The sequence below is a fragment of the Chrysemys picta genome, chromosome 18 (assembly GCF_011386835.1).
Source record: "Chrysemys picta bellii isolate R12L10 chromosome 18, ASM1138683v2, whole genome shotgun sequence".
Lineage (NCBI taxonomy): Eukaryota > Metazoa > Chordata > Testudines > Emydidae > Chrysemys > Chrysemys picta.
Genome location: NC_088808.1, coordinates 4,152,835 through 4,168,076, shown reverse-complemented (window position 1 = coordinate 4,168,076; position 15,242 = coordinate 4,152,835). Strand labels below are relative to the sequence as shown.

General features: G+C 41.9%; 1 protein-coding gene across 21 annotated transcripts in view; it reads right to left on the bottom strand.

Annotated features, from left to right (window-relative positions):
• The window catches only part of ZNF618 (zinc finger protein 618), a 279,775-nt gene that overhangs the window by 102,998 nt on the left and 161,535 nt on the right, over nt 1-15,242 (bottom strand). For 19 of the 21 annotated variants that reach the window (XM_042843453.2, XM_042843452.2, XM_008173821.4 and 16 more), the window contains exon 3: nt 1,464-1,720. The exons of 1 other annotated variant lie outside the window; for it this stretch is intronic. In XM_042843453.2, the coding sequence (XP_042699387.1) occupies nt 1,464-1,720 (257 nt within the window). Of the gene's footprint in view, nt 1-1,463; nt 1,721-2,035; nt 2,264-15,242 lie in introns of all 21 variants that reach the window. One more of the 21 variants, XM_042843456.2, reaches the window with a different exon arrangement.

Genomic DNA, 15,242 nt, shown 5'->3' with positions numbered 1-15,242 from the left:
ACCAAATTACATCAATATTAAGATAGATCTAATTATGGGATCAAACAGGCCTGCTGTGTCTCTCTTCACCCTTTCTTTCCCCTATTTAAACAGCAGTTTTCCCTTTTTAGGCTGTGGAAGGTCAGCAGCCAGGCGCCAGTTAGGTCCCAGGGACTGCTGGTACTTCCAACCTGAAAGGAGAGAAGAGAAGTGCCTTTTGTAATAGCTGTTCTAGCTGGGGAGTGAATGGCAAAACATGGTGTAAGAGGATCAGAAAAATCCAACACCCTGGACCAGCCCCTGGCTAATGACAAGTTCTAGGGGTTCTCTCTGCAGCAGCTGGGGTTATGATCATGAGCCTAAAACCACTGGGGCAGACGAAACATTAATACTAACCACAAATAAACTATGGTAACTCCAGGCAACTCATACTAGTTTCCTTCCCAGTCCCTAAAGCTAATAAATTGCTTTCCCCATGGTCTAACTCCTTCCTCTTCCTGTCACATGAGACTTATTCTTGTTTCAGCAACTGTTCTTGGAGCTCCGCCTTGTTAAGCTGCTGGTAGAAGCCCTTCCATTTAGAGTTGGCGGAGGAGTCACTGTTCAAAGCAGTTGTCTCCCTCTTTCAGTAGCTTGCAAAAATGCCCTCTCTCTGGACTACTTCTAAGGAGAAAGATGAAGGATGGTCTTGTGGTTCAAGGCACTTGCCTCAGGAGGTGATTAAAAATTTTCCAAAACTTTTCTAACTGAAAATTTGGTTTTTATCTCAATTAAACTCTTCATGGAAAGTGTTCGCTTCCCTCAAAAAATTCAAATTTTTTTTGTCAGAAAACCAAAAATATTTCAGCGTTTGGCACTTTTTGGCCAATGTTGTCAGCCCACAACTCCTGAAAACAAAACATTTCAGCTGAAATCCCAAGTTTTCAGTTTCCAGCTAAAGAGTTTGGGGTTTGGGGTTTTTGATAAAATTTTCTCTGGGGATCCCGCCCCCTATTTTTTGACCAGCTCCATTCCAGAGATTTGGGTTCAACTCCTGACTTTGCCACCGATGTCTTGTGTGCTGCTGCACAAGTCATTTAATCTCTCTGAACCTCAGGGCCCCATCTGTAAAGCGAGGATAATAATTCTTCCTTCCTTTCTTTTGTCTATTTAGATTGTAAATCCTTCAGGGCAGAGAGAGAGACAGAAAGAGGGAGAGTGTGGGGGTGTGTATATGGCACCTAACTCAGAGAGACCCTGGTCTTGCTTGGGTCTTTAGGCATGTCTGTAATACAAATAAACAATAATAATAAAGAGAGAGGGATTGAATAATCTTCTGCCTGGATGTAGATTCAGCTTTAAAAGTTCAGCTTAGTGCTACTGGGTAGAGCTGAGCATTCAGCAACTTCCTTTCCAGAGGTTCTCTGCTCTCCCCACACTTGACAAGACTCATAACTGGGAAACCAGGAACCAATCACCAACAGACCGGTTAGCCAGTAGCTTACCAAGTGTCTGCTGGTTGCGGACCCCTCCAATCACCACACAGATTTCTGCTGGCACATCTCCTGGCCCATCCTTTATGTTTTTCTTGGAATCTTTGGTGTCATCCTGCCAGATCACCTCTTGAATATAGTCATCTGGTATCTCTGTTTTCACCTTCACCTCCGTCATTGTTCCGGGCTCTTCACTCGGCGAGGACTGAGATGTCACAGAATCAGAGCCCTCTGCTTTTGGGCTCTTCGGGCTCCTCTTCAAGTGCTCCCTGGGTGCGGGGAAGAGGAAAAAATAAGAATTCTTATTTTCTAGCTCAACTTTTAGTTACTGACACCAAAATAAAGATACTTCTGTTTACTATGGTTTATTTAAGATTACTGTGTATGTTTGTATGTGTCTATGATAAATGAGTGATAAAATTTTAAGTACTTACAAAAGTAATAAAACTATTTATTAGTAATGAAAACAACCTTAAATAGCACCAACAAACTGACTCAGGAAAGAAAATGAGATTCCACTTTGGAAAAACAAAGCTAATACTATCTTGCAGGAAAACAGTCTTTTTAAAAGCTCAGATACTTACCAGAAGGGAGAAACCTGGAAAACAAAAATCTGAGCGAGATCTACAGCTGATAATGGGCAGCAAATTCATTCTAGTCTGGTAATGTCATATGGCAGCAAAAGAAAATGAGCAGTTTGGGGTTTCACAGACAGAGGAATCATCAGAATGCAGTCCCTTTATTTGACTCTCCTGAATCCACTCATATGTCCAGTCTTGGGCATCTTGTCACCAGCACTGGGTATAAACAAACTGGAGGAAATTCAAAGATGAACACATATAATGTGGAAGATTGCAGGATCAATGTACAAGGACAGACTAAAAGAGCTAAATATATATACAGTAGCTTAGCTGACCAAAGGCTATGGAGTAGCAGACATGCTAAGAGTCTGTGAAGTATTTAGACAATGGAAACACCAAGGAGACAGAAAAATTGCCAAACATAGTTTAACGCGCTATTATAACTAGGAGTAATGGATGAAATTAAGAAATAGAAAACTTAGGATGAATATCAGGTTAAGATATGCTACTGCAGAGATCTATTAGACCATGAATTAGTGGAAGAGGAGGAAACCCGATTGCTTTGGATATTTAAATGAAGATATCACCAAAGTACTAATAAATATGCTGTAGAACTAACCATATACTATTTTATAATATCAGGTGAAAAGATAGTATGTGGTGCAACCCAAAGGAGGCAACTGATCAGGATATCACTGCTATAATTGAAAGAAAAATTGCACAGGGGACAGTAGTGAGGGGATGAAAAGGAGAGGAGTAAATGAACAATGAGAACAATCTTCTGTAACAATTACTGAACGTCCTCCTACACAGCTATGGAGTTGCTCTTTCAAATGGGTCAGTCACAGCGGGGCTCCCAGACATCAGACATTCTCACCCCCTCATTGTCATTAAAAAATGAAATGTATAATTAGTAGCCTCCAAACAGAAAGGAAAATTATTCCTGAGACACCCAATAGAGGCCCCCTCATCTACCCAAGTTTTCTTGAAAATCATTCAGAGCTTTTATAACTGATAAAAGATGAATTTACACAGAAAAATGTCAATGAAAATAAGGAGTTCTTTCAGAAGAATTTATTAGACGTCCCAAAAGCCCTGATTTCACAATCAGGAAAGAGGACAATTTTGGCTAAAAGCCTATCCTGGTTCAGTGGCAAAGTGAAGGCAGCAATTAGAAATAAAAAAGTAACATATAACAAATGGGAAACGGGGGAAATAGGTAGCAATTAATCCAAATTAAAAGTTATAAAATATGAAAAACTGATAAGGGAAGCTAAGGACATCAGGGAAAATTCCATGGCTGGAAGGGCTAAGGACAATGTGAAGGAGTCTTTTTGATTTTTTGTTTGTCTGTTTTAACTATATTAGGAACAAAAGAAATCCTAGCAATAGTACAGGTGCATTTCTAGATGGAGATGGGATAATTGTTAACAATAATACAAAAAAAGCAGAAGTACTCAATAAATATTTCTTTTGTGTATTTGGGAAGAAGCAGGATGATGTACTTCTATCACATGAGGATAATGAAGTGCTTTCCAGTCCATTATTAACCACGGAGAATGTTAAACATCATTTACAAGGGATAAATGTTTTAAAATCAGCAGATTTGGATAACAGGCACTCAAAAGAATTGGTAAAAAGACCTCTGGCCCACTGATGCTCATTTTTAATACTTTTTTTTACTACCAGGGAAATTCCAGAAGACTGAACAGTGCTAATGCTATGCCAATGTTCAAAAAAGGAAAGCTGGATGACCTGGATAACTATAGGTTGGTTACCTGACATCAATCCCAGGCAAAATAATGGCAAAGCTGATATGGGATTCAATTGATAAAAAATTAACAGACAGAAATATAATTAGTACCAGTCAACCTGGTTTTATGGAAAATAGGTGTCAAACAAAATTAATTTCGTTCTTTGATGAGATTACAAGTTTGGTTGATAAAGGCAACTGTGCAGCTTGGACTTCTGTAAGACATGATCTAGTCTAGACAGACATACAACACCATGGTTCAAAAAATTACACAATATCAATAAAGCACATTAGATGGAGTAAGAACTTGACTAACTCACAGATCCCAAAAAGCAGATGGCAATGGGAATTATCATCAAATGGGGATGTTTCTAGTGGGGTTCCGCAGGGAATGATTCTTGGCCTGACGCTATTCAGTTTTTCATCACTGATCTTGAAGTAAATATAAAAGCACTGCTGATAAAGTTTGTGAATGACACAAAGATTACTGGAGTGCTAACTCATATAGATCAGTCTGGATCACTTGGTAAACTGAGCCCATTAAAAATGCATCTTAATACTGCCAAATGAAAGGTCGTGCCTTCTAGGAACAAGGAATATAGGCCATACCTGCTATGAAGGGGTGTCCACCCCACCCAGGGGCTGAAGGGGTTAAGGTGGCTAGCTGGGCGAATTGACTGCCCAGGCTGCACTTGGAGAGGGAGCCAGGGAGCAGGGGTTGATTAAATGAGGCTCAGCTGGATGGGAACAGGAGGGGCCCATATAAAGCCCAGGAGCTGAGAGCAGAAGAGAGCTGCAGTCACTCCCTGGGAAAAGGGAGGTGTGTTGGAAGCAAGGAGCCTATAGTTACTCCCTGGGAGGAGGGAGTTGGGGGCTGGCAAACCCGGAGAGGGGGAGAGCCGGAAGTTGGAATAGAGGGCAGAACTGGGTTCCCTTACCAGCCACTGGGGAAGTGCCACAGACCACGCAGTGGAGAGTGGACTGCCTAGGACAGTAGGCCCCGAAAGAATTTGATACCTCGGAAAGGGAGGACCACAGTCACCTGGCTGGAGGGCCAAGTCACGAAGAGGAAGCTGAAGTTCCTGGAACGAGGGGCCACAGGGTGAGAAAGGATAATGGGTGGAGAGACTACCAGAGGAGGGCTCAGTACCTGGAAGGAGCTAATCCCCAGAGCTGCCAGGAGGAGGCGCTAGAGCAGTGAGTGGTCCCCATGACACCTACAGAATGGGGGACTATCCCGGAGAACAGTAACTCCAAAAAGGATTTAGGGGTCATAGTGGACAACATCTGCTCCCAGTTCGATGCTGTGGCAAAAAGGGTTAATGCGATCCTTGGATGTATGAACAGGAGAATAGTGAGGAAAATTAGGGAGGTGATTTTACCTCTGTATATGGCATTGGTGAGACTGACACTGGAATACTCTCTCCAGTTCAGCTGTCCACATTTTAAAGAGGATGTTGAAAAACTGGAGGGTACAGAGAAGAGCCACATAAATGATTTGATGGCAGGAGAAAATGCCTTCCAGTGAGAGGCTTAAGAAGAGCTCAGTCCATTTAGTTAATCAAAAGGAAGACTGAGATCAAGAGGTGCCTTGATTACAAGTATGTGAGATCCTTCATGGGCTCCAAAGGACTCTTTAAACTAGCCGAGAAGGGCAGAACAAGAATCTATGGCTGGGAGCTGAAACCGGACAAATTCAAATTAGACACAAAGTTTTAACAGTGACGGGGATTTACCATTGGAACAAACTCCCAAGGGAAGGGGCCGATTTTCCATCTCTTGCTGCCTTTCTGGAAGATGCTTTAGTCTAATACAAGTTCTTGGGCTCAATACACAGATAACTGGGTGAAATTTAATGGGCTGTGATATGCAGAAGGTGAGACCAAGATGATCTACTGGTCCCTTCCGGCCTTAAAGTCTCTTGATCTATGAATGCCTGAATCAGAAACACTTGTTCAGGCCCCCAGTACCTTATCTCTTCATGCTCATTGCCATTTTTTATCCACCCCTACTAAGAGGATAATTTCCAAAGAACAGGCAGACTGGCTCTTGCCTGACCTTGCTTGGGAAAGACCAACCTACAAACATCAACTAAAATCAACATTATTCCACTACCTGCCCCTAATCCCCCAAACACTAACACATACTCATTTAAAGCATCAGTTCTGTAACTACCAAGGGGCTCCAGCTTAACAGAAAGATAAGCCTCGCATAGATTTAATAAACAGCTAACCCCCTTCCTATATATCTCTTGATGCTCACACAAGAAATTATCCTGCCCTGGGCCTGCAAAACCTTATTTCAGATCCGCATCAAACTGAGAACGATAGTCTGGTGACTGGCCACATGGCCCTATTTGATATTCAAGCCACACAACTCATTCCATTTCACCTCCTAGACACTCAACAAATTCTTGTTGTGAGTGAAAGGACAACGCTGCAGGTACAACACAGGTCACAGGATGTATCCCTTGGTATCTCAGATAGAAAAGAGGAGCAGGTCTTAGCATTTCTACTTTTATTGGATTTGTTCTAGTATCTCAACAACTGGGCAAAAACCATGGGATGCATTTAGATGAAAATAAAGCAATAGCAAATGAGTTCTCTTTTGGCCACAACCAATACACTGTTTTCACTGGGGTTTTTTGTTTTTGTTTTTACGATTAGCATGCATTACTCATTACATAAAACAACAACTACTTAATCTGTGGCAGCATCCTGGGGACTGACTAGTTAGATTTTTTTCTCCTGACCACTTCCTGCTTCTGCACTCTTGACTTTCACAGCTTTAAGAAGTTGACAAGTCTCAATTCTGTACTGCACAGGTCAGAGTTTATTTTTGCAGTAAAAAAGCCCATTCAACCAGACTACAGGACTCCTAAATGCAAGAAACGACACTCACCGATGCACAAACATTTTAAGTTGGAGAAACCGTGTGTTTTGTTTCCATTCTATTGTGAATCTACAGCAGTCACATAGTATTACCACATATGATTTCATATACACAGAGAATTCCGTCAAGAAATTTTACATTAACTACTTTTTCACAACTGCTTTTTGAGTTCTTTTAAAAATTCACTTCCTACAATATTCCTATAATTTAATAGCTCACTTAAAGTGACATTCCAGCCATCAGTCAATTTCACATGGTAGGCCTTGTCCACACTTGCGGTGTAGTCACATACCACAGCCAAAAGCAGGCTACGTCCACATGGCAGCGAAAGGCTCTGGCAAGGGAGAGGCAGTAGAGAAAGGTTCCAGCAGCAGGGAGCTGCCATAGCCTTTTTCCACTGCTTCCCCACTGCCAGAACCTTTCCCCACTGCCGGAGCCTTTCCCCACTGCCGGAGCCTTTCCCCACTGCCGGAACCTTTCCCCACTGCCGGAACCTTTCCCCACTGCCGGAGCCTTTCACAGCAGCGCTTCACAGCATTGCACTGCTGAAAACAACAGCGTAGATGTGGGAGGTTCTGGCGTGTCTCTACTTTACTCACCTAAGCAGTGCCGCACGGCCTGCACTGCTATTTATACACATGGCAGGGCAGCGTGCAGCGTTTGCACTCTACACAGGGCCATAAATGTAGAAATAGCCTGAGGCAAGCTGTCCTTGTATGTTACTCGGGCCAAATCCACACCTCACTAATCCACAGTTACACATATCTATTTCAATTCAATCCCCTCTCTCTCTCACACACACATACAGTCACCATCTTCATTTCCAATCAATACATGTTTAGAAAGAAAGGCTTCCATGTCTACATGACACATTTATGTTAAGAATATAATACACAGATACTGGATGATTTGGGAAATGTGAGACACGGACTTTCCTTGAAGGTCTCCGGTTCAACTCTGCCTTCTTCATAGTGATAAAGTAATTACCATCTGATGGTCATATGTTTGCCTCAACTATTGTCTATTATGATAGCACCTATTACATGAGTTGACAGACACAGTCCAATTTCTAATAATATTTGGCACTCTTGATGTGAACTACATCTGAGAGACTGGTTGACCATGACAAACAAATTACTCTCACACTCTCTGGGGTGGCTCCCCCCAGGGCAGGAAACTGTAGGCTGAGGTATGGTTGGTGCTTACACTGTTAAGCATTAAAGACCAACCAAAATGTGGCCGGATTTCTATGGTGAAAGAAGTCCATATTTCTCTCTCTCTCTCTCTCTCTCACACACACACACACACACACACACACACACACACACACACACACACACACAGAGTCAAAAATGCCTATGTGATTTAGAAATCACTTTAGACTGGAATTTGAGGATGAATGCAAGGAACTCTGTGTATAGATTCCAAGGCCAGAAGAGATCTTGTGATCATCTAGCCTGATCTCCTGTATCACACAGGACAGAGACCTGCCCCACAATCATCCCTAAAGCAGATCTGTTAGAAAAACACCAAGCCTTGATTTTAAAATTGTCAGTGATGGAGAATCCACCACAATCCTTGATAAAGTGTTCCAGTGGTTAATTACTCTCACTGTTAAAAATTTACATTTTATTTCCAGTCTGAATTTGTCTAGTTTTAACTTCCAGCCACTGGCTTGTGTTAAACCTTTCTCTACTAGAAAGCTCATTATTAAAGACATGTTCCCCATGTAGGTACTTACAGACTGTAATCAAGTCACCCCTTAACCGTCACTGTTTTCAGTAACTTCTCCGGTCTCTCCTCTACTAACCCTGTAGTAGTTAACGCTGTGAAGTATCAAGGGTTACAGCTTGTGTAAAAATAAAATGTAAACTGTTACAAAAACAGAAACAATAATTCTTTAGGGACCCCTGAATGCGATGAGAAACAAAACCAAAACATTTAATTGTTGCTTTGCATGTGCTGCTACAAAATATTGCCAAGTATATAATCCACATTTTGTTAATGTTATTTATTTACTTTTTCTGATAGTCCATTGTAAAAGCAATTAGGAAGACTGGCAAAACAGTGGGATAAATAATGCCTCATGAAGTCGGCTAGAATTTCTGTATGACAAATGCTTGCCCATGCTAAAGCATGACAACTAACCAAGAATTGACGCAAAACTGTTTAACTAAATAAAGATTTCAGTCAGTTATCAACGCTCCCCTAAAATCCAGGCCAGCTCTCTTATCCCCAGGCCCTGGTATTCATATTAAACTTTTCAAAGTTTTGGATAGTTCTTTTTTAAAACTTCATTGGATGTGATTAAAAGCAGAATGTTTAGGAGAAGAATATGGAGAAGGAGTCAGCTTTAGATTAAAAATGTCAGGAAAGGAAGAGGACAGTGTCTAAGCTGGGGGCTGTTTCTTCAGATAACAGTGTCAGAGGCTACCTCGTTGTCTCTGACCTTCATGCCTTTTAAAATTGTATTTGTATTGTAAAAAAAACTCAACCTGTATTGCAACCTGAAATCTAAAACTTTCTTTGCAATTTACAATTGATAAGCCTATTAAGAGGCCTATGTCCCATCTCTAAACGCTGACTTTAGAAAAGTTGTTGTTTGGTTGGGTTTTTTAGTATAATTGGACAATTCATTTAGGCAAAATGTGAAAAACAAGCTAACATTATTAGTTAAAGGTTGGGACAGTGTATATTTTAAACATTGTAATGTAATTTTTATTTCATTAGACCTCTTCCTCTTTGGCTATGACAAAACCAAAATGTTTATGAGAGGTGGGGCCAGGACAGAGGATTGTGCTAGAGGTTACCGTTTTAAAGGCACTAAACAACGTACAGTTTTAAAGTGCAGGAAAATTAATTCTTTGGGGTTGTATCAATGTGATGGTAAATTACATGCAAAAAAAGTAATTGTTCTGCAGATGAGGCCATATCGTATGGCTAAAAGTAAAGACGTTGACACATTTTGATTATGAGACACGGCTTTTTTATCAGTCAAAAAGAAAAGACATTTGGGATTGAAGTTTTTTACTGGTGTGTCAGCACAGAGTAAGTTGTCAATGGCTTTGCTCCCCCATCATTACATGAGAACAGCCATAATGGGTCAGACCAATGGTCCAGCTAGACCAGGATCCCTGTCTTCTGACAGTTACCATTGCCAGGTGCTTCAGAGGGAATCAACCGGACATTGAGTGATCCATCCCGTCATCCACTCCCAGTTTAGGGCAGTTAGAGGTTAGGGGACACCAAGAGCATGGAGTTGCATTCCTGACCATTTTGCCTAATAGCCATTGAGGGAGGGGCCTATTATCCATGAATTTATCTAATTCTTTTTTGAAACCCATTATAATTTTGAAACAACATCCCCTGGCAATGAGTTCCATTGGTTGATGGCGCATTGTGTGAAGAGGTACTTTGTTTTGTTTTTTTTAAGCCTGCTGCCTATTAATTTTATTAGGTGACCCCTAGTTCTTGTGTTATGCAAAGGGGTAAATAATACTTCCTTCTTCACCTTCTTTGCACCATTGATGATTCTATAGACCTGTATCATATCCACCCCTTAGCTGTCTCTTTTCCAACCTGAAAAGTCCCTGTCTTATTAATCTCTCCTCATACGGAAGCTATTCCACACCTTTAATCATTTTTGTGGCCCTTCTCCATACCTTTTCGAATTCTAATATATCTTTTTTGAGATGGGCAACCAGAACCGCACGCAGTATTCAAGATGTGGGCATACCATGGATTTATACAGTGGCATTATGATATTTACTGTCTTATTATTTATCCCTTTCCTAATGGCTACTAAGATTCTGTTAGCCTTGTTGACTAACACTGCACATTGAGAGGATGTTTTCAGAGAACTATCCATGACGAATCCAAGATCTCTTTCTTGAGTAGTAACAGCTAATTTAGACCCCATCATTTTGTATGTATAGTTGGGATCATGTTTTCCACTATGCATTATTTTGCACTTACCAACACTGCATTTCATCTGCCCTTTTCTTGCCCAGTCACGCAGTTTTGTGAGATCCCTTTGCAACTCTTTGCAGTCTGCTTGGACTTAACTATCTTGAATAATTGTGTATCATCTACAAACTTTGCCACCTTACTGTTCCCCCTTTTTCCAGATCATTTATGAATATGTTGAAGAGCACTGGTCCCATTACAGATCCTGGGGGACACCACTATTTACCTCTCTCCAGTCTGAAAACAAACCATTTACTCCTACCCTTTGTTTCCTGTCTTTGAACGAGTTACTGATCCAGGAGAGGACCTTCTCTCTTATCCCATGACTGCTTACTTTGCTTAGGAGCCTTTGGTGAGGGACCTTGTCAAAGGCTTTCGGAAAGTCCAAGTACACTGTGTTCACTGGATCACCCTTGCCCACATGCTTGTTGACCCCTTCCAAGAATTCTAATAGATTGGTGAGGCATGATTTCCGTTTACAAAAAACATGTTGACTCTACCCCAACAAACTGTGTTCATCTATGTATCTGATAATTCTCTTCTTTACTGTAGTTGGAAAGAATCTAACTAGTACTGAAGTTAGCCTTCATCATCATCATCATGTTCCTATTATGCCTCTGGCGTTTAGGGCAATGACGAAGCTCCTCTACTCCTGTCTGTTTCTGGCAAGTCTTTCAATGGTTCCCCAGCTGTGCCCCAGGTTTTTCAGCTCAGCTTCCACAGCTCTTCGCCATGTTGCTTTCGGGCAGCCTTGTTTTCACTTGCCTTCAGGTGTCCATCTTATCGCTACTCTGGTGATGGAATCAGTTTCTATCCGAAGCACCCGGCCAATCCATCTCCAACGCCTCCTGGCAATGATGGTGCTCAGATCCTCTTGGCTGCACTGTGTCAACAGATCTTGGTTTGAAATTGTCCTGGGCCAAAAGATACGGAGGATTTTTCTGAGGCAGGTTGTACGGAATGAAGACAGTTTGGTCATGTCAGACTTTCTCATTCCCCAGCATCCTGCACTATAAAGTAGTGTTGAAAGTACGCAGCTCTGATAAATCTTGAGTTTGGGTTTGGTGTTGTATATTGATGATTTCCAGACTGTATTTAAGCTCCTGAAGGTGTTCCTGCCTTTACCGATTTTGTTCCGGATGTCCCGGCTTGTTCCACTGTCCTGGCTGATGGTTCTGTCCAAGTATGAGAATGTTTCTACACTGGTGAGAACATGATCCTCTATCCATACTGGTGACGATGAGGCAATATTAAAGGTCATGATATCTGTCTTATTGAGGTTGATTTTCAGTCCAATTTGCTGGCTGAATGCGTTAAGTCAAGTTGTTTTTTCTTATATATGGTGTTGGGTATGTGATAGGAGAGCAAGATCATCTGCAAAGTCCAGGTCTTGAAGGGATGAGAAGAGTATCCATTTAAAGCATCTTGGCATGTTTTCCGTTGTACGCCGCATTACCCTTACTGGGCTGTAATTGCCAGGATTGCTCCTGGAGCCTTTTTTAAAAATTGGCATCACATTAGCTATACTCTAGTCATCTGGTACAGAGGCTGATTTAAGCAATAGCTTACATACCACAGTTCTGCAATTTCATATTTGAGTTCCTTCAGAACTCTTGGGTGAATACCTTTGCGTCCTGGTGATGTATTACTGTTTATCAATTTGTTCCAAAACCTCTTCTACTGACACCTCAATCTGGGACAGCTCCTCAGATTTGTCACCTAAAAAGAATAGCTCAGATGTGGGAATCTCCCTCACATCCTCTGCAGTGAATAGTCATACAAAGAATTCATTTATCTTCTCCACAATGGCCTTGTTTTTCTTGAGTGCTCCTGTAGCACCTTGATCGTCCAGTGGCCCTGCTGACTGTTTCGCAGGCTCCCTGCTTCTAATGTACTTTAAAAAAAAATGCTGTTAGTTTTTGAGTCTTTTGTCAGTTGCTCTTCAAATTTTTCGGGGGGCTGCCTGATTATACTTTTACACTTGACTTGCCAGAATTTATGCTCCTTTTAACTTTCCTCAGTAGGATTTAAAGGTTGATTTTTTGCTTCTAACCTCTTCCACTCTGTTTTTTGGCCATGATGGCATTTTTTGGATCATCTTACTATTCCATATGAACTTCTATTATCATGTTTTAAAACCTTTCCATCCTTTTAATTTTCATTTAACTAGCTTTCTTATTTTTGTGTAGTTCCCCTTTCTGCAGTTAAATGCTACTGTGGTGGGCTTCATTGGTATTTCACCCGCCACAAAGATATTACATTTAATTATATTATGGTTGCTATTAGCAAGCGGTTCAGCTATACCACCTCTTTGACCAGATCCTGTACGCCACTTAGGACTAAATCAAGAATTCTCTCTCCTCTGGAGGGGGGGGGGAGGGGGTGTCCAGGACTAGCTGCTCCAAGAAGTAGTCTTAATAGTGTCTACAATCTTTATCTTTGTATCCCATCCTGAGGTGACATGTTCCCAGTCGATATGGGAATAGTTGAAATCCCCCATTATTACTATTTTCTATTTTTATAGCCTCTCTAATCTCCCTGCATATTTCACAGTCACCATCACCATCCTGGTCAGGTGGTTGGTAAAATATTCCTACTCCTATATTCTTATTATTCAAGCAAGGAATTTCTATCCATAGAGATTCTATGGTACAGTTTGATTCATTTAAGATTTTTAATATATTTGACTATATGCTTTTTTCACATATAATACCACTCCCCCATCAGCATGACTTACTCTGTCACTCCTGTATATTTTGTACTCAGGTAATACCCTGTCCCACTGATTGTCATCATTCCACTGAGTTTCTATGATGCCTATTATATCAATATACTCCTTTAATAACAGGCACTAATGTTCACCTATCTTAGTATTTAGACTTCTAGCATTTGTATACAAGCACTTATAAAATTTGTTAATATTTTGTCGTCTGCCTTATGTGATGTCATTGAATGGGAATCTTTCATTTAACTGTTTCTCTTCAATTCCTACCCGTACTTTATCGAGTTCTAGTCTTACCTCTTTACTAGGATATAGAGAATTCCCATTAATAAATCCTCCCCTAAGGGATGTGTCTGTCCAAACCGTGTGCTCCTCCACACCTGTCAGCTTAACCCCAGCCCTTAGTTTAAAAACTCCTCTACAACCTTTTTCATTTGAATTTTACATGCCAGCAATCTGGTTCTGTTTTGGTTTAGGGGCCTCCTTTTCTAAAACGTTCCCCAGTTTGCATTCAACCTAAAGCCCTCCTCCCTACACGATCATCTTATCCACGCATTGAGACCCTGCAGTTCCGCCTGTCTAACTGGCCCTATGTCTGGAACTGGAAGTATTTCAGAGAATGCTACCATGGAGGTCCTGGACTTACTTAGGAGCCTAAATTAGGCCTCTAGGACCTCTCTCCTACTTTTCCCTATGTCATTGGTACCTCCCCAACACTGCACATGAGTCTGTCTAAATGTCTTGATAGATCCACAACCTTCACATCCAACAAGCAATTCACCATGTGTTTCTCTTGCTCATCACAAGCCAACTATCTATATTTCTAATGACTGAATCCCCCACTACTGTTACCTGTCTCTTCCCAATAACTGGGGTCCCCTTCCCTGGAGGGGTATCCTCAGTGCGAGGATACCATGACATCATCAGGAAGAAGGGTCTCCTTCCCTGAGATTTTCATCCTCCTCAACAGCACAAAAGCTGTCAGACTTGGGGGGAGGGCGCTCTTCTGTGCCCCAGAAAGTCTCATCTGTGTACCCATCTCCCTTAGCTTCTCCAGTTCAGCCACTCTGGTCTCCAGAGCCCCTACTTGCACTCTGAGGGCTATGAGCTCCTTGCACCAAATGCACACATACCCCTCCTGCATTCAGTGCAATAAAGCAGATGGCCCCCACTCTGCTGCTGGACTTCTGCCTGTATTCTCTTTACTCCTGCAGCTTTTTGTTTTGTTTATGTTTTTATTTTTTTTTGGGGGGGGGGGGGTAGGTGGTTGTTTATTGGCCTAAGTTTAGAGAATGTCAGGTGTATCTTGCTCTCATAATACTTCTCTAAAATCCCTCACAAAACTTCCCTGTTAGCTGCTCCTGTTCACTAGGTCCTCTGCTCACTTAGGAGCTGGCTTTTTAAACCCCTGTTCTCCCGAAGTAGCCCTAAAGGGCAGGGCCAGCTCCAGGGTTTTGGCCGCCCCAAGCAGCCAAAAAAAAAAAAAAAAAAGCCGCGATCTCGATCTGCAGCGGCAATTCAGCTGAAGGTCCTTCGCTCGGAGTGGGAGTGAGGGACCGTCCACCGAATTGCCGCTGAATAGCTGGACCTGCCGACCCCCTCCGGAGTGGCCGCCCCAAGCACCTGCTTGCCAAGCTGGTGCCTGGAGCCGGCCCTGCTAAAGGGATTAGGGATTAAAGCCTTGTTAAAAAGCTCTCAGCCTTGTCTAGCAGGCTGCTAGGCTCAGCATATGGCCCCCCCAAACAGACCACAGTAAATACTACAGTCAGGCAGCCAGCACACAACAAACAAACTAACAAACAGACAGACTCACTCCAAGGGTCATGAAGTAGCTTGTCCAGTTGAAGGAGAACTCCCTTGCAAAATTGTTTGCTAGC